Source organism: Synchiropus splendidus, chromosome 10 (assembly GCF_027744825.2).
Source record: "Synchiropus splendidus isolate RoL2022-P1 chromosome 10, RoL_Sspl_1.0, whole genome shotgun sequence".
Classification (NCBI taxonomy): Eukaryota; Metazoa; Chordata; class Actinopteri; order Syngnathiformes; family Callionymidae; genus Synchiropus; species Synchiropus splendidus.
This window is the reverse complement of record NC_071343.1, coordinates 6,294,806-6,314,085: the sequence shown is the minus strand read 5'-3', so window position 1 is coordinate 6,314,085 and position 19,280 is coordinate 6,294,806. Positions and strand designations below refer to the sequence as shown.

Below are 19,280 nucleotides of genomic sequence, written 5' to 3'. Positions count from 1 at the left end.
CCGGACCCAGGTGGCTCTTATCAGGACCAGCTCCATTCAGCCCTGGAGAAGATACTTTCCAGCCTCCTCCGTCTTGACCTTGGACCCACCAACAAGTCACATGTCTGCTCCATCTGTAACTAACTGTCACGCACACTCGACCACACTCTCCTAACTCATTCAGCTTTCCTCCCTCTGAGAATAACGTCTGTATTGGTAGCACAAGCGATTCCAACAATATTAATGTCGTATAATAAAAGCACAATTGCCTGTGTAAGAAGAAAGGACGTGTCTGTGCTGGAACACCTTGTGGTGCAACACGGTGCAGTGTCGCGCTCTCCTGTGTCCGTGCTTGACCCAATTTAACAGTTGAGGAGTCCGAGTTATTAGGACGTGACTCCACCCCATTATCCTTGCCGGAGATGAGCCAAGCTCCCTTCCAGCCAAATGTTTCACGCCGCGTTGGTGTCACCTTGTAGTCTCAGAGTTCCTCACTGCCTTCACTGCTCTGCCTGCAGGCGCAGATGGGAAGTTGTGGATTGAGTCGTTCATTCCTTGTGACATTTTGATGGAGAAGCGTGACATTGTCTGCCATCGTGGGCTGACATGGCGCCAGATGAAACGACTGTGTGATGAGGAGCAAAGAGACACTTCAGCGGTGGTTGTTTCTGCCTGTGCAGTTGTGGCAGGTGCATGTCATGAAGCAGCCATTAGCCCTGTCAGCCTTGGTTTCCTGGCTGGGATTTGAACCCAGCACTTCCTGCACTGCAGCGATTGTTGCCGTGTTTCTGTCATGATCAGGGACACTAGTATAACCAATGTGACTCCAGTAGTAGAATGTATCGTGAGAGTAAAAATATAATAATAAAATAAAAATAAAAATCATTGGATGTTGTGGAAATGCATAAAACAAACTCATTATGATAAAATATGATCCAAACACAAATTAATAAACGGTGTTCAAATAAATAAATAATACAAATATATATATATGATATAATATGAACACCATATATCATACTGTAGTATGATATATACATATATACATTGTTCTGAAATAATCAGGTGTCAAAAATAATGAGTGTATGGCCTCTGAAAAATTAATGAAATTAATTATATATATATAGTTATTATTATACAGGTAATAAAAATTAATGGTCATAAAATAATAGTAATATGCTGTAATAATAAGACAATAATTATAGTTATAAGTTGTGTTATATAATAATAATAATAAATGACATAATTGTTTAAACCACTGAGTAAAAAAAAAGGAAAAAATGAAAAAGAAATATGACCAGTGTATGATAATTAATTTTAAAAAAGTATCTTGATGTATTAAAATATATGGCTTGAATGTAAATTATATGGAATATTTGTGCTTTACTTGAAGTGCAATATTACTCCATTCATAAGACACAAGATCTTATGAATGTTTGTCATCATGTCACTTATATTATAAAAAGGTTTATTGAGTATTATACGCTGCAGAATTTGAAGGAACAGTGTTGACTTTTCTTATTTCCAATGATGTGTTACTGTATCGTGTGGTTAGGTTGAGCTCTTCTAAGAGCCCCCGCCCCCAGAAAGAAGTCAACGTTTCACGCCCCCAACTCTCTGCATAACATCGGATCCTTGTTAACATTAAAGAAAAGAAAAAGGAAAGTAATAAAGATCAAGTTACAATAAAGAATAACTTTATTAATATTGTTTTTGTCACAAGAGAAAAGGCTTAAAGTGCATCAATTTGCCTGAAATAAAAAAAAAAAATCATGAGTGGATGTGCAATTACACTTTCTTCTAGTACGGCAATAAAGAATGTTCCGAGGTCACATGTGCCCCCTCACCTACCTCCACACCCCCACAGAGGGGCTCGCCCTACTATTTGAGAAGGTCTCACATAACTGGATGAAGTTAATCCCCAACTTATTTTAAGAACCATGCCATGTTACCTGATTATGAACATGCTTTATGATGACTTATGAATGGACTAATAATGCATCGCATCGATTGGAATCAGAAAATGACCAATGAAAAACCTTGAAAAGTGATTATGCATGTGATAGTAATTCTTAAAAACCAGCGATGTTTGAGGCCCAGCTCTGTTTTGAAAGGCTGATCACGACCATCGTCTTGCATCAAGTCGTGCAGTCGTCTGGCATATTTAGCAGCACACGTGCGGCGCATATTAATTTCAGACGTGTCACAGTCTCTGCACCGGTGTTTACCCCGACATCACACTCATCGGAGTCATGATGTGTCTCAGGTTAACACTGTAGCAGTCGCAGCTCGCTCTCCTGACCTGATTTCCAGTGGCAGCAGTTACTCGAGCATCGCATCTGCGCTCTCTTCCTGCTCACTCCATGTTCGCTCACCTGCTTCCCACCGGCTCTTATCCTGCATGACGTTCCCGTGTTTGACAGTGGGCTCAGAGTATATCTCCATCAGACTGGCACAGATTCAAACCAAGTGTGTCAGCGTGTTTCAGAGACGCTATGTTTCTACCTACGCTCAGCCATTTTTGATGATGGCACGTGCAGAGTGCGGATGGGTTTTTGTTCTTTACTCTACCGACGCACAGCTAGAAAAATGTTTTGATTCGGCCCTAAACATTTTACCCAACATTCTGATCTGCGTCGATTCGTCATAACATTATGACCACCTGTCTGATCTTAAATAGTGCCCTCTTTTCATACAGGCTTTTAGCCAGGACTTTTCCCAGAGTGCACCCCCTACTGGTGTATCTTGGAGACGCTTTGTTGCTCTCACCCTCTCACAAAGCAGCAGCGCTCCTCCACCTCATTGCACGTCATTTTGACCATTGAAATGAGAGATGCTATTGGCAAAAGAACATGGCGGCGGCGAGGAAGGCTTCAGTCGGCTAACCTTTTCCTACAACAATCACTGAAGCTACTGTGGAAAAGAGTGGAGACAAAAGAGGGTATCCTCCAAGTAGAGCGCCCAGATTTTCCTGGAGCAGTGGTCAATACCTATCCATGACAAAATAATGTGTGTAAGTCTAAGAAGCCAGAGTTGACCACTGCTGCTCCAAGTTATTTACCGAATGTAACCTATTTTCTCGGAGCATGGCCACTGGGCACTTCCATCTCTGACCTATGATACGTTTATTTATTTTCATCTACACTCAAAAAGCAGCAGAACCCATCTGTTGCAAGTCACCACTGATGTCTGCAGGATAATATATACTAGATTGCAAAAATATTTACTTTGAACAAACAATCAGCAAACCAGATTCAACTTAAAGTACAAGTGAACACATCATTTAAGATGCAGCATGTCAAATGCTGTGAAAGTGATAGATAAACTAGAGGAAAAAAACAGAGTGACATTTAAGACAATATATGGCATATACAACAGATGAAAATGGTACGATAAAACATTAACATGAACAACATAGGCAGTATTTTATATTGTTTTTTGACTGTAAACGGAGAAAAAAATGTATCATTGCCAACATCTGCCCGGTTGCCGCACCAGTGGAAAATAACCTGTCAGCACGGTCTTAAGTACCAATGTGGCTGAGACGTCAAACTACGATACGTTGATTAAACCTTGAGAAGGTTGTACCTGGGAGCTAAACTTTTGGGCTCAAGGACGGTTTATTGACATTCCAGTTCAGTAAGAATGGAGCGATATGAGTGCCTGAAGCTGATGATGACAGCAAAACAGCAGCATAAACAGCAAACTACAAACTAATATAAGTGAGTAGCAAGTAGCAAATTGGCTCAGCTGGTCCGACAATTGGGCTGTGTCCCATTTCTCGCCCTAACACTGGTTTTTGACCCCAACACTGGGTGTCACGTGTAAGTGTAGTGTGTCCCAATCCTTAGGGACGTCAACAGGCTTTTAGCTAGGTGGGTGTCAGGGCGTCTGCAAAACATAAAGAAATGAACGCCCGATTCTCGACCATAGCTTGGCCGGCAGATTACGCCAACATATGAATTGGGTGTCCAGTTTTTCATGTTTTGCAGACGCCCAGACGCCCCCCTAGCTAAAAGCCTGGACGTCAATCACTTCACTTGGAGGGCACCTCATAGCGGAGGCCACTCAAAACCAAGTGCTCGTGTTAGGTTGAGAAATGGGACACAGCCTTGAACGTTGGTAACGTGACCACACACTGGCAGAGCAACAGAAGCGACGGTGACAATATTTTACTTTCTTTGTCATTTCTTTTTACGCTCAAACAAAGACACATACAGCATTTACAGACTGTTGTACGGTAATTCACTTCTATTAATTACGGTTTAAAGTGTATTTTGCTGTCATCATCGACATCAGAGGCAGATTTCGCTCCTGAACTGGAATGTCAATACATCAGTCTGAAACAATTTGTTTTGCTTGATGATGAACTTATGCCTGTTTTAAAACTTCGACGTCGTTGGACGTCATCGTCGACGGTCGCCCTGCTCTTTTCTGACCAGCCGAGTCCATTCAGTTCTCACCATGCCGGCGTAATTAGCTAGCATTAGCTGGCAACCACCCAGAGCACCATGGCCTCCGACTGGAGCCTCACAAAGACAGCCGCCTCCTCGCTCTCCATTTCTGCCTGCTGTTGAGTCATTTTCTTCCTCGCACGGATCATTTCAAACCCGACGAGTCATGCATGCAAATGAGGCTGAGGAGCGGAGCGATGGCCCACAGACACACTCCAGCACGTTACATCACACGCTGTGACTGCGCTCCGACCTCCGCAGTCCACGCTAACACTTCCACTTAAAAGTGTCGCTGCACCCAAACCGCACTGCAGCAGCGTCCCACTCCTCCTTCCTCCCTCCTTCTACACAGTTTCACACCCGCCTCTCGCCGCTGGTTCGCGCTTCTCTTGCTCCCCCTGCTGTATCCACGCTCGATCCCAACTCTTCAGTTGACGGCTTCGTCTCGTCGGCGTGGACTGAATGAGTCTCCGCGCCCTGGTTTCCTCCGCATGACTCACCGTGAGTGTGTGTGGAAGGTGAAGAGCATTGCGTCATCGGGGGGTGTGTCGGCTGGGAGGCGGGCGCAGCCGCCTGTCAGTCAGTGACGCCAGCGGAGCACGTGCGTCCGTCATGGTGCAGGGGGCTGCAGGCGAGGACAGTCAGCGCAGCCACCGCGGGGAAGGGACGACTGCAACCCGAGCAGCCGGTGAATAATGTAGAGAGGAGTTTGGATGGCGCGCGCGGAGCCAGATGAATAATGCATCGTGCCGGGATCCAGTGGAACCTGTGGCTGCCAAGCGTCTGACTCGCCGCCTGCATATCTGCGCGTCAACTCCCGGGGAAAATGTCTCAGTATCATTTCATCAAATGCTGTGAGTAGCCCTCCGTCTCCGCCTGGGTTTCGCTCCTAGCATGTTCGCGTGTCGACCGCCGAAACTTCCAGCGTGAGTGCGAGGTGAGTGGGTGTGTGAGCGCGCGCTGCGGAGGGACGCTGCAGATGCGGGAAGTTGACCGGTGGATGCGGCAGGTAGCGGCTGAGTGTCAGGTGGAAGGGACGGAGGGGGGGGTCTGAGGGAGGGCGATGCAGGTGTGCAGATGATTGACAGGTCAAGAAAGCGCGGCGAGGGAGAGAGCGCAGCAGGTAATGGAAGCAAGCAAGGTTTCACTTGTGTTGCAGATTCACAAGCCGACTGTCAGTGCAGCTCGCCCCTCACATGCTTCACCTCCAGCCGCGACACTAGCCGATGGAAATGGAGGCTTCAGTTCAAACCAGCAGCGGATCATCTTCAGCAAAGTTTCCCTCGCCATGATCTCCATCTTGTGCTCCTGCTTTCCCTGAAACGGTTCCCCACGTTTCCCTGAGGAACCCAGTACAAACACACCCCTGAGAATCGAGTTAGTCAATGATGAAGTTGTGAAAAAGGTTTCCTTGCAACCCAAACCATCAAATTCCAATGTTGTTTATTGCACTAAATAGAATTATTCCCGTGTCATGAAGATGAAATGTTGGTCAGTGAGCGGCTGGTGCCTCAGCTTCGCAGCTAGAAGGTTCGATTCCAGTATGACTTTGGTGCAAAGCTGTCTTTTCTGTGTCAGTGCTTATGTGCTTGTATGGTGTCCTCTGCCGTCCAAAACATGCTGAGGTCAAATGATCTGTCTGTGTGAGAGTGGGAGTGGTTGTCTGCCTTTGTGATGGACTGGCCGCCTCTCCAGGGTGTCCCCCGACTCTTGCCCCAAGTCGCTGGGATAGAATCCAGCCCCGCACATAAAACATTGTCCTCATTTTCAGAGCCTAGTAGGGGGCGCTCTGGATATTAAAACTGACACATAGATTCATTGGAAATGGTTGTTAAAATCCTAATATTATAGGACATTGAGTGCCCTCTAGTGGCCTCAGAAAATGAGGACACTGTTTCATGAAGCATCATCGGCACTCGTAAGATAAAAGCCATATTTTTATCTCCTAAATAAGCAACAGAATTGTGACGAAAAGTCTTCATAACTCAGAATATATTGGAGACCACCTTTTGCTGATTTTAGACCACAACTTTTCAGGTGGTTTTACTCAGCTCAGTCCCGTCCACAGTTCTATAAATCCAATGTGCTCTGTGCTGTCGTTCCTTCAATTCATAATAACGAAATTGTGCTCCTTTCTCGTGTGAAAAACGACTTGGCTCCACAGGCCAAGTTAATAACTGTATTTATATGAAAATGGAAATTGAAGCATTTATCGACCGAACGCTATTGATCTGGCCTGTCGGTGCTTTATGTTAAAAACAGGACCGCAGGAGGCTCAAAGCGAGTTTCCTCTTCATCACGTGACATGGTGAGACCCATTGGAAGTGGTGCTCATTCCCTCCACCCTGGTGTGAAAGGCCCCTCTGCATAAACATCACTACGCGTGTGACATCTGTCATGCGCTTTATGTGTCGACCAGAAGCCTTGACGGCAGAGAGGAGGTGAAGGTCTGTGTGTGGATGGCCCAGCGGCGACATGAGTCAAGGCAAATACGGAGGACGGGAACTCACCTTTCACATCTGTCAGCTGAAAGGACAGATGCCTTATTTATATATAAATATATATATCTATATATATATATTGGAAGCGTGAAGCGCATGGTAAAGAGTTAAAGTGTCTCCCACAATGTTGCTGTGTAATTCAGAAGGTTTTGTCGCCTGCTTCAGTGACAGGATGGATTTCCATTCTGCCCCACAGATGGAGTAGCGAGCATTGATGACCTTGCTGATCCCCTGACATTCACTCGACGGCCACAATTATAGTGAAATATGTATTCCCTAGATGTTTTCCATGTCAGATGGACCATTGTAAATAAAAATACACTCGGCTCCAAACCACCTCACGTAAAACCATTACTGCTCTCTACCAGTGTTTATCAACTGGAGGCCTGGGAAATAGGACAGTGGCAAAGATTTCTTGGCTTTTATTTCATTGAACTGTTGTACAAGTTCAAACTACACATTCATTTCTTTAATACTGTTTTAATGAGGAACAGTTACTTTTTTTCATGGCCTTCACGGTGACGGGGTCCCTACTATCAAGTCAAAAATACCATGTAAAAACATGGGACTTGGGGTTGAATGTGTGGCCAGGTTACTGTGTACAGAGTCAAAATATCACGCTCAAGTGTAACATGACTGTTCTATTCTGCCTTCTCTCCAGCGATTTAACACTGTAGGGCCCCATACAATGGGTTTTTGACTGCCTACCATGACTTTCCCAGTGTAGTTTTCTGTGGTTCCCATCGCCATGTAGAGAGGTGTAGCTTGAAAATGTCAGTGCTTTCTCACCCTCCACCTGGAAGGTAGACCTTTAAGGTGGACGGTTAAGGATGTTCAGCCCCCACCGCAGAGACCCTCTGTATGCTGAGAAAAACTGCAGGGGAGAACCCTGCTATTTTACTCAAGAAAAGCCTTGTTGTTGATATGTTTCCCTCAGAATCCTCTGGGAGAGTATGGAGGAAAAACCTTAAGACTGGCCGACTCATATTATCTTATTTCATATGTATGTAACTGTCAATACGACATAGACCGTCCTGGAGCTACATGATATAGTTTGGCATGAGCTTTGAGCTACATGCTAGGGATGGGCGATAACTTGTCGTACACGGTATACCGCCAAACACAATCTCCACGATGACAATTCTGCATCTCACCATAAATCCGATAAACACGCGGCTCACTCGCTGCATTGGACCTGCACAGGTGAACATGAGGAGACCGTGACGGCGGGCCATGCTCTCCAGCTCCACAGCGTTCCACAGTTGTGGAGAGTGTGGTGGTTCTAAAGTTAGTAGTTTTAAACTTATTGTTAATACAGGGAACGTTTGATAATGACACTGGTCGGCTCTAAGCCTCTGGTGTTTATTTTATTAGATGGAGTGGTCCTCATAGGTTCTCTGACGCGGCCGTCTACCTTGGTTCACATCAACACATGCAGGTCTCCCGCTGCCTGGCGCCTCGGTGAAACACCCTGGTGAAAATGGTTGGATATTGGACGGAGCGCCGCTCTGGTATTGGCAGCAGCGTCCTCTTCCACGTCCAAATTATGGTTCACTGACCGTGGAGGCGTCAGTTAGGGACCATCAACAAATTCTAAAGCGGTAAAGTATTAGTGAAATCTTCAATAAGGTAATTGTGAAAAGGTTTTTCATCACTCAAGACAAAGGACTGACAGTTTGTATAATGATTTGGTGAATAGAATATGACTAAATGATCATTTATTCACATGATTTCTAATATTCCTTCAATAGCATCTAGGAAATGTGTCCAGACTGCTCCATGTTTCAAGTCAACTGTTCAGAGACATGAGATACAGCAGGCAGACGGCTCAATTTAACCCCCAAATAAAGCTGGCAGAGCAGTCTGTCGGACACCAGCGGCTTCTACCAGAGACGTGAACCATTGAATTTCTCATCTCTACACTGAGTTCACTATTATATTTAAATACAAACAAGTAATGGTGTTGGTGACAAACCCCACTTATAAGTGAAAATGTCTTTTTCGTGATATTTATTGTCATCGCCGAAATTACATTTTTCGTCATAACTTTTTTGGTCCATATCGCACATACCTACTACATGCTACAGTAGCGACCGGAAGATCACGAATATATCAGCAGATATATCAGTTTTCCCATCAGTGTCTTGACAGTCCCTAAAAGAGAGCAGCCTGATGGAGCTTCACCACATTGAGAGAAGTGAGTTGAGGTGACTCGGGCTTCAAACCAAATGGACGCCTCCTTCATGAGGTGGGTGGAGGCCTCAGCTTTAATCCATGCTGTCAAAACACATCCTGTTTTTTAATCCTCAGTTAAGGCATCAAGACAATGCAACTTTAAAACAACTTAAACAGATTAAAATGCGCTTCAAACAAGGGAGCAGAATGAAGACATTTGAACTTCCTCTCTCTTGATAAAGACATTTATAAATCACAATACCTGATCGTTGACATCACCGGCTCTGAAGCACTAAAATAAATAGGAAATTGACGCAGTATATGAAGATGTTCCGAAGCCATACATTCAGATTGAAGGGTCAGTTTTTTAGTGTCCCATTATCATTCTGTTGAACATGAGAGTTATATTTTACTGCTGCCTCAGAGTGCGACTCTATCCTCATGAGAGCGACAACCACTGCATTATTTAGCATATCAGCGGAGCGCAGGTAATAGGGTTGTCGCCCAAAGAGTTGACATTCTACTGACACGAGTTGATTCCACTTGGAGGTTTTAAATGTGTTTGCTCGCCCCAAAGTGAAGTTCTTCAATCAAAACGCGGCGCGATTGAAACACCTGCTCCCAACAACAGCGACTTCAGGGCCTGGAATCTGAACACAAAACAATGTTTGTTTAGTAAGAGCAGATGGTGAGCCGAGCTGGAGCCGTGTTTCTGTGTTAGGTGTTAGACAGAGGGGACGGTAGCAGTTTACTGATTTGTGTTTACACAGATTCTTTTTTTGACTGAGATGTATTTTTAGTTTGCGATTGTAGCTTCGACTTCACCCTTCCTGACTGTCGTCTTCGCACTCCCTCTGAGGCCACCGCGGTTCTCTGAGTCAGCTCAAGTTATGTGAGGACACAGAGTGATGGAACCTAGCGCCTCCCTGGGGATGCATTTTTTTCAAGTTTAAATCTTTAAATTGAGCTGTTATGCTACAACGTTTAGCAGAAGGGAAGCCTGCAGTCGCGGCCGCACGCTTGAATGAGAAGCTGGGATTTGTCTCAAGCAGTGAATCACAGAGCTTCCTGTGTGCAGATGATACTGTGGGGATTGTATTAGAATGTTAAATCTCTATTGTCGCCGACAAATTAATTTGCTAAAACGATTTTGTTTTCCTCACAGTGACTGATTTTATTGAGAAAAGTGTTGTTAAGAAAAGAAATCAGTCGACAGACAGGAAGGTCACGACCATTGCAGATGTGTTTGAGGTGTGAGAGCGTTTGGAGACGCGCCAGTAAAAGAGACAATACGGCTGTTATCCTCTCCAGGACAGTGGAGCGGGACCGTGATCCTAAGAGCCAAAGTTGTTTCATATTGTTGTGCTTTCAGTGAGCAATGTTTTCATACAGATTTTAATTTGAAGGCCATTGTTGTGTGTTGTAGTTTTGTTGATTGTTCAAAAACATTTGAATGCACAGGTTTTCATGAGACCCTCAGAGTTTGTAACTTAAAATAAAGAAGATTATTGCATCGAGTTCCACAGGAGGGGATTCAGCGTAGATCACATGGATTCCTGATGGAGAGACATTGAGGACAATGGTAGCGTCATCCACGACAACACGGTTGGAAACTATTGGAGTTTGCTACTGCATGTATGAAAGATCCCGACCTTGAAATTGACCGGATACAATCGGCTGAAATGAGTTTTCTCCAATGTGTGGCGGGCGTCTGTCTCCCTTAGAGATAAAGTGAGGAGTTCTGTCACTCGGGAGAGACTCAGAGTAGAGCAGCTACTTCTCTGCTTTGAAAGGAGCTAGTTGAGGTGGTTCGGGTTGATGATGGATATGAAATGAATCGTCTTAAAAGGTAATGTACCTTTGAGCCCTGTATTTCCAGGGGAGGATGTATCTGGATCTGAACTCTTTTCCCCACTGTGGAGTTGCCCTCCACGGAGGATCTCCAACCCTGTCCTACTGGTCAGACTCCAGAGTGGCCCCAAATTCCTTTATTGAAAGCAGCAAGTATTTTTTTTAGATCAAGACATAAAGGAGTCAATGGAGGTGAAGAGGAGAGTGCAGCCTGGGTGGAATGACCTTCACGTTATGGGACAGTAGAGGGAGCTGCTATGAAAGATGGTTTGGAGACCCAAGAGTCAGAGTTAGAAGAGTTGGAGAAGAACATACTGAGGTTGTCTGTGGGAGGATGAGGACAAGATCAGATACCAGTGTTCCAGTGGGACACGTGGAGACGAAGGCGGTTGGGACGCGTGGAGAGGAGAGAAACTTGGATGAAGAGGAGGACAAAAAAATGAGGATATCTGCGGCTAGGGAGGCTGCACAATAGGCTGAGATGGCTGACTTGCTGTGACTGAGACTTCTGATGGAAAAGAATAATGTGCTCAAAATGACGTGTTACGTAAAGTTTTGCAGGATCCCTCTGCTGCCAACATGACAAATATAACTGTAAATCTCGGTCCAGACCAAAAGGCTAAAGAGGCTTCTGATAAAGTTTGATGAAAGATATGAGTCTGGCTGCAGGCCCTGGAGATCCTGTGAGTCAGATAGGCAAACAAGTTATGTGCAGTAGCGATATCATGTCCTGGAATTTCTGGGTCACGAAAGCGTCTCAGGCGGTGAAGAAGCACTTTTTCCTCCAACAAATATAGACACAGCCTTCCGATAACGCAGCACGCCGACTCCAGCGACACCTCACATGTCATAATTCTTCTCTTTGTAAAGTCTTTGTTTTCACTTCCCTGCAGCGGCACCAGGCTCACACTAATCATCCCGGCAGACTGTAATAGGTTTAGCTGCTGCTGAGATATTTTGGCTGCCATCCACCGCCAGCACCCAGTTTGCCGAGTCAGTAGAGCCGCTGGTGGGACTGAAGAGACAATAAACAAAATGCTGCCTCTATAAACTTGCCCTGGGGCTCAACAGACACGGACGATATCCGTTAGGGTGGATGCGCAGCGCGTAACTCCAGACGCTCTGGATGAATGTGCGCGATGCAAGAGCACATTTGTTTAAACTGCAAACTGCCTGCAGCTGAAACTGTACGCCACGTTGGTTCAGCAGGATGTTATGTGGAGAGGTAACAAGGAGGGCTGCCTCCCTTTCAACCCCTTGTTTACATGCAGGTTCTGTTTGACCGCAACAAAGAAACGCTGACGCAGCGATTTGATCAAACTGCCATTTTTTTCCTTCCCAGGTTGTTTCCAGCTATGTAACGTATTTCGGCAGAACATGGAGATAGACCAGTGTCTGCTGGAGTCTCTTCCCATTGGCCAGCGCCAGAGGGTGGTCAGGAGGATGCGCTGCGACCAAATCAGAGCCTACTACGAGAGAGAGAAGAGCCTTCAGCGCCAGCCGGGGGGAGTCAAAGCACGGGCCCCTGCTGCCAATCGCAAGAAGCAGCAAGTCAGATTCAGCCCGGCGGATGTTTTGCAAGACGCCATCATTCGCCATGACGACAAAGAAGGTAGGAGACGTTTTGCATATGTTTGATGTTGGAATGGAGCGATTGCAGCCACTATCCTTAAACTTGACATGGTGCTTTGGTCCTGGTGGGAGAGGTGGGGTGCAGATGTTCGTCCCTAAGGCTACTTGGAGATCTCCAGGTCGATCAGAGTCTGGGCGATGCAGGACCTGTCAGAGACTGTTGTCTGATGTCTAAACTTGGCAGGAACTTCCTGAGACAAAAGGGGGGTAGCCCAAAAAACACAGTGCAAAACTGGGGTGATACTACTGTGTAACCTGGAAACATTGTCTTAAAAGATGAATTGCCTCTGACATGGTCTACTCCAAATATGTTCCATCAGCGCTGAAGCTTTGTGAATTACAGAGTGCCGACAGAGTGCTCGCGGCGCAGGCTTTAAAATTCTCCTGGCGTCTCTCAGAGATCAGACAGTCAGCTCACTCTGGAGATCCTTGGACTTGTTTTTGAAGGGCATTGATTTCCTTTTAGGCGAACCGCCTCTTAGTCATTCATGCAGCTGTCCCGGTGCATCTGTGTGAGTTCTGCTCGCACTCTTTGCGGGTCACTGTGCTAATCTCTGTTCCCCGGCTGCCAGCGAAGTTCACCCGGGTCCGTCGGAGCAGCTGGTGCAAGACTGGAATCAATTTCCTCCAGTGGCTCGGATCATGTGTTCTGCCCCATCAGGCTGATATTGTCTCGGACTCCGGAAGTCATTTTAAGCGCGCTGACGAATGTCACCGATCGATTTTCCATCTTTGATATTTTGGATTGGCCAGATTAAGTTCCTCAGCCAGACAGTTCTCTGAAGGCCAGGTTGAACCAAGGTGACTCATGATTATGTTAATATCACGTGGCTGTGATCGTCTCTATTTCTGCTGAGATCAGTTGGAAAAGGGTGAAATGTTCTTTCCTGGGATGAGACCCTTCCCCATGTCAGGCTTTTCATGAACAGGGAACACCCTGTACTGAAATGAGTCACGCTACCTGCAGCCATAGAAGCCCGTCTACTCCTCCCTTTCCCCATAATGTCTCTGTTGAACGTCATAAAAAGAAGAATCTAGCAAAAGCAGCTTCACTACCGAAGCACTGCGTCGCTTGATTCGTGGCTTGTTTCTCCACTTCACACCAGGATTGCGACATTGCACCATAGTTGGTTCACTATAGCCATGTAAAGGCAACAATAGCGTGAGTGTTGGGTGTCTGACATGCATGTTCTTTCTTCGCTGTAGTGCAGCATGTCTGGCGGAAACGCCCGGAAATTTGGGATGCACCGATACCGATATGAGTACTTGCATTTGAGTGCTTACACCGTTACACATGAAGTTACCGAACCTGTTGTCAGTGGCTATTCTATGAGTATGAGTGCAAGTACTCAACCCTGGTGCATCCCGAGCCAGAGAGGGATCTCTGCTCTCATTGGTTCACCTCACAGTGGCATCACATCCCCTATTCAATAGATAAAATGTTCATGATCTACAGACCATGTGCGCGGTGAAATGAAAGGCAGAGAGAGGGATCGAAAGAACAAGCAACTGGAATGAGTTCAAACCCTTGGACCCCGGAGTGATCAGGTCTCGGGGTTGACCTGGCAATGCCTTGCCTGAAGAGCAGTGGAAGCTTCTAGTGAGAGTCAAGTCAGCACCATTATCATGGATGACTGAAGACCAAAACGTCAGTGCAAGTCAACTTGCTTTTGCCTTTGCACTCTGATTCACTTTGTGGTCATGAGGTGACTGAGCTAACAGAGTGATCTCATCTTCATAGGTCAGTCATGGAATTTTGCAGCCACACCCCAGTCAAATCGCACAACACTCTGTTTTATTCCACTGGAAATGAACAGTGTGCAAATCCTAGGATTTCATTTATGGATTGTGTGACAAAAGAGCGAGATCTGCGCGAGATATGTTTGGGTGACTCATCCTTCACCGGAGAGATAATGAGAAAGTCTTTTTCTGAGAAGTTGCTCAAGGAAGCGGAAGGGAACAGCATGTGATGGAAATAAAAATGAACATCTGCTGATGAAGCAAAGTGTGTACACGCCGGCGTGTTGTGTTGCAGTACCCGAAGGAGAACAGGATGAAGAGATGCCGGCAGAAAAAAAGGTGACACTGTGACAAAGGAGGAGAGCAGCAGCAGGTCAGGGAGCAGCGGGAGGTGCGAGGAACGTCGTCCCCCTTCTCTGTCACTGCCTCACACTTCCACTGGCATGTGACCTGACGGAGGCTCTCTCCAGTTTCCCTTTATATATTACGTGATTTGGAAAAGCAAGTAGGCAGACTTGCTTATGAGCAGTCTGTAGTCACGATCGCTCGCTGATGGAAGCGTAATGGTTAGACTGATATTCGCCAACAGCCATTAGTTTGTCAAATGATGTAAACACGGCAAAACAGACCGCCGCCCACACCTTCTGTTGCATCGCTGCTTGTGAAAGCAACAACAGCTTTCCAGGTTGTCAAAGGTGGGATTTTAATCTGCAGGGGCCATTATCACCTTTGTGCATTCTCATGTCGAGTCTGTCTCTTGCACGTAAAACCGCTCGATCCCTTTCCCCTTCCCTCTTGTGATGGACGATACGAGAGGATACGTGAGCTCGATTGTTTGTTGCACCAAGTGAGTATGGATAACAAAGTTTTCCAGGGGGTTGTGATGAAGGGAAGGGGTCCAGGAAGCGTGCTCTCCTGAATGACTCCGCTCTCAGAGAGAGTCTTGTCACCCTGCAGGGGCAAATCATTCTGGCTCCATCACATATCGATGTCATCAAGCGGATTTTTGTGTCCCAGTTTGACTCTGAAATCAGCTCTCTCTGCTCCATATTGCTGCATGAGGCTTTCAACTAAAGCGTGTTTGCCGTCCTGTGGCACTTCCGGCCAGTTTTCCTTACTGGACTGTCCCGCACGTAAAAAACAAGACAGTGCTTGGGGTCATGGTCATGGGTCATAGGTTGTAACAAAATATAGATCCGCTCAAATGTCCCGATACTTGATTGAACGATATTGTATTTTTCCTGAAACATTGCAATACTTGGTTGTGAGATTGTTGTGATATTTTAAGTCGGCTTTTTCAATATTTCAAACTTAGATACTTGAATATGCTGCTGCATTTGTGACGCGTTTAATACTAATCACATTTTTGTCCGCTACAAGTCTAACTGGACTGAGTTCAAACTTGTTTTCATGCACAAAATATTGATCATTTCCTCTTTAAAATTATGCCTGTTATCAACAATAAACAATATCCTCCCATGTATCGAGATACGTATCGTACAGTGGTATGAAAAAGTATCTGAACCTTTTGGAATTTGTCACATTTCTGCATCAAATCACCATCAAATGTGATCTGATCTTTGTCAAAATCACACAGATGAAAAAACAGTGTCTGCTTTAACTAAAACCACCCAAACATTTATGGGTTTTCATATTTTAATGAGGTTAGCATGCAAACAATGACAGAAGGGGGGGGGATAAGTAACTGAACCATCACATTTAATATTTTGTGGCCCCCCCTTTGGCAGCAATAACTTCAACCAGACGCTTCCTGTAGCTGCAGATCAGTCTGGCACATCGATCAGGACTAATCTTGGCCCATTCTTCTTTACAAAACTGCTGTAGTTCAGATTCAGTCGGGTTCAGTTACTTATTCCTCCCCCTTCTGTCATTGTTTGCATGCTTATGTGTCAACATTGGACCAAGAAGTCCACTTGACAATAGTCAATATGTGACGCCTTAGGAGCGAGAATGTGTTGTAGCTCATGACTGACAGTAGGAATGTAGATTGACCCGGTAAAATGAGACCCTCATGACTGCAGACACTGCTGACCTGAGGTTCCTCCAACTCTTTCAAGTCTATTGCATGGCAACCGATTTTATATCTGAGAGTTCAGTTTGTCAAAAATAAATAAATGTGTTGACCAACCCCTTCAATTCATTGTATCTATAAAGTGGGGAGCTACTTTTACAGCGAACTTGAAACAATGTCGGGATTGAAACATCATATTTCAGCGTTAAAACACACCCTGCTAACACTTGGGGACATTTATGTTCAAATCAAAAGGCCGGCATTTAGGTGAAGACAAAAGCAAACCGATGTGGAATACGTTGCATTTTCTACTTCTACACAGCGAAGAAGCGGTCTGGGATTACAGGCGTGTCAAGACTAGTGTCAACTGTTTGACAGAATGGGGTCTAAACCCACAGAGGTGTTGAAGATACACCAATATATTTCACAGGGATCCAATATAAAACCTCATTCCAGCAAAGTTTCTCATCCGGGAATGTGGAACTTTACCTTATTTCTAAGAGTAAAGTACTGAACTGCAGGTTTTAGTCAAGGGCTAAAATATGTTCACACGTGTTTTATTTATTTCAGAGTGTAATGATACTGTCGCTGTAAATATCGCCGACCCAGCGGGAGAAGATTGATTTAAGCACATTTCATCACTGTGGCGGCGGAGACCCAGAACATCAGTCAGAAAAATAATGGAGCAGATGAGTCTTCCATGTAACAGAACAAATTCTGAGATCTTTTATTGCGTTTTCGACTTCAGAGCTCATCGCAGAAACATGGATCAGCGACGGGTCACGGGGCCCTGATTCTATGACTGTGAGATAAGGAGTGCTGCGGCTGCAGGAGCGTTTGTCAAAGTGATGGATTTACAAGCTTTGTGTTCAGAAATAATGGCTCCCACGAAACACGATGGAGAAGGTCGTGCAGCAGAGCGACTCAAGGAATGGATGAACGGGTTAAATAATCTTTTTATTGTAACTATTATTATTTTATTTTTATTCTTTTGCGCAGCCTGGACTGGACCTGGGTCCTTTCACCGGCTTACTCCACTGTCCTCCTTCAGTCCAACGTTGAACAGAGATTCATTCTGATTCTGTGTTTGCCCTGTGATGACATGAGTGTCCCTCGCCTCTGTCCCCGTGTAGCTGGGATAGTCTGCAAATAACAGATCAGCCAGCGTGTTAAGGTGGCAGGTCTGAAGATGGAAAACCAACACTTTGTTGTGCATCTTTGAGGTGGATTTACTGCCTCCCTTGATATGTCACTCCTTGTTTAATCCTCCTAAACCCATTTCTCATCAGGGCTACTTTCTTACTCCACTCGAGCTCCGGCTGCCTTCCCCTCATTCCTCTGCCGGTTCCCTTCCGGTTGCCATGGCAACTATTCATATATCTCCCCACAACTGTTTTGCAATTCCCCTTAAAAAATGACAGCCCATTTAGCTTTGCGCCGTCTTCCCATTTCCCCACGCGCAGTCTGCTGATGAGGAGCCGGTGTTGAACCAGCGTTTGATATGATGGCAAACAGGAAATCACGGCGCAAGATCAAACACCGCGCGACAGGTTGAATTTCTGCGCTCAGAATGCGTTGCTCATTTTGCTGTGAAGCAAAGAGATCAACGAGAGCACTGCTACACCACCAAAGGTCAATCCGAGGACACTGGTCGGAAGATATATATATATATATATATATATATATATATATATGTATATATATATATATATAGATAGATATATAAAGCTTTCCTTTGTGTTTACAAAATGGGATTAATGGCTTGCACTGTGTTTCCATCAACGGCTAACCTACTTTTTGTACTGGTGCTTTTAGAATAAAAGCATGGTCCTTGATCTGACCCCTGCTGAGGTGAAAGACGCGTTCTGGAAATCTCTATAGAAGAAGATAGAATAGAAGAGGAGGATGAGATAAGATGCTGAGGTAAAGGAGGTCAAGGAAGACGATCAAGAAGTGGAGGAGAGGAATAAATGGATAATAGAGATGAACAGGTGGAAGAGAAAGACATGGTCGGGGACAAAGGAGAGATATGAAAATGAAAAAGGGTGGAGGGGAAAGTAGAAGAAAATGAGGGCAAAGGAAGGAAAAGGTAGATGAAAAGAAGAAGAAAACGGAAAAAGGGGAAACAATGAAGGAACAGAGAAAGCAAAGGAGAAATGTCAGATAAAGACAAGGAACCTGAAGGAATAAAGGATGTGTATTGTTGAAGGAAGGAAAATGTAGAAAATGTAGAAGAAAAAGGGGTCGGAAAAGTAGACAGAAAAAAGAGTGTAGTGGTAGAAAGTGAGAAAAGGAGGAAGTAGTTGCTTAAAGAAATAGTTGTAGAGGGGAATTAACTTGGAGAAAAAGAGGAAAGCAATGAACTGGAAAAACTTGAGATAAAGGAGAAGAAATATAGGAAGGAGGAGGATAAAAGCAAAAGAAAGACAAATAAAGAGTGTAAAAGATGAAGGAGAAAGAGAGGAAGATGGCGAGGAAGCAGGTGAATTAGATCCAGGTACCAGGTAGAAAAGACGTTGTAGAAGAAGAACAAGTATTCGCTCATGTTCCTTGCAGAGACTATATGAGATTAGATTAGATGGTCTTTATTAGTCCCACAGTGGGGAAATTCAATAAACAATGATAAAACAAGGGTTCAGGCTCATTGCTGCCCCCGCCTGGATGGGAGGATATCCCTCAACCACTGTCCAGGCTTCCACCTACAAAGTATTTAAAGGAGACATAACGCTAAAAAAAACCTCCAATTGAGATTTATGTCTGAATTGTCATCTGTCTGGCTGCGTTGTTGCGTCCATGTCTCGTAATGTGGTGCGTTATTAGCTTCTCAGACCTTGCTATTGCTTGGACCTTAACCAGCCAATGTTCTTTTTATTTATTTTATGGCGTCCTGATGTCAATATGAGGTGCTTGACCTTC

General features: G+C 45.0%; 1 protein-coding gene across 4 annotated transcripts in view; it reads left to right on the top strand.

Annotated features, from left to right (window-relative positions):
- The window catches only part of myo16 (myosin XVI), a 100,905-nt gene that overhangs the window by 9,454 nt on the left and 72,171 nt on the right, over nucleotides 1-19,280 (top strand). For 2 of the 4 annotated variants that reach the window (XM_053876805.1, XM_053876808.1), the window contains exons 1-2: nucleotides 4,900-5,287; nucleotides 12,303-12,572. In XM_053876805.1, the coding sequence (XP_053732780.1) occupies nucleotides 5,260-5,287; nucleotides 12,303-12,572 (298 nt within the window). In that variant the 5' untranslated portion in view covers nucleotides 4,900-5,259. Of the gene's footprint in view, nucleotides 1-4,899; nucleotides 5,288-12,302; nucleotides 12,573-19,280 lie in introns of those variants that run through there. The other 2 variants (XM_053876806.1, XM_053876807.1) reach the window with 1 other exon arrangement.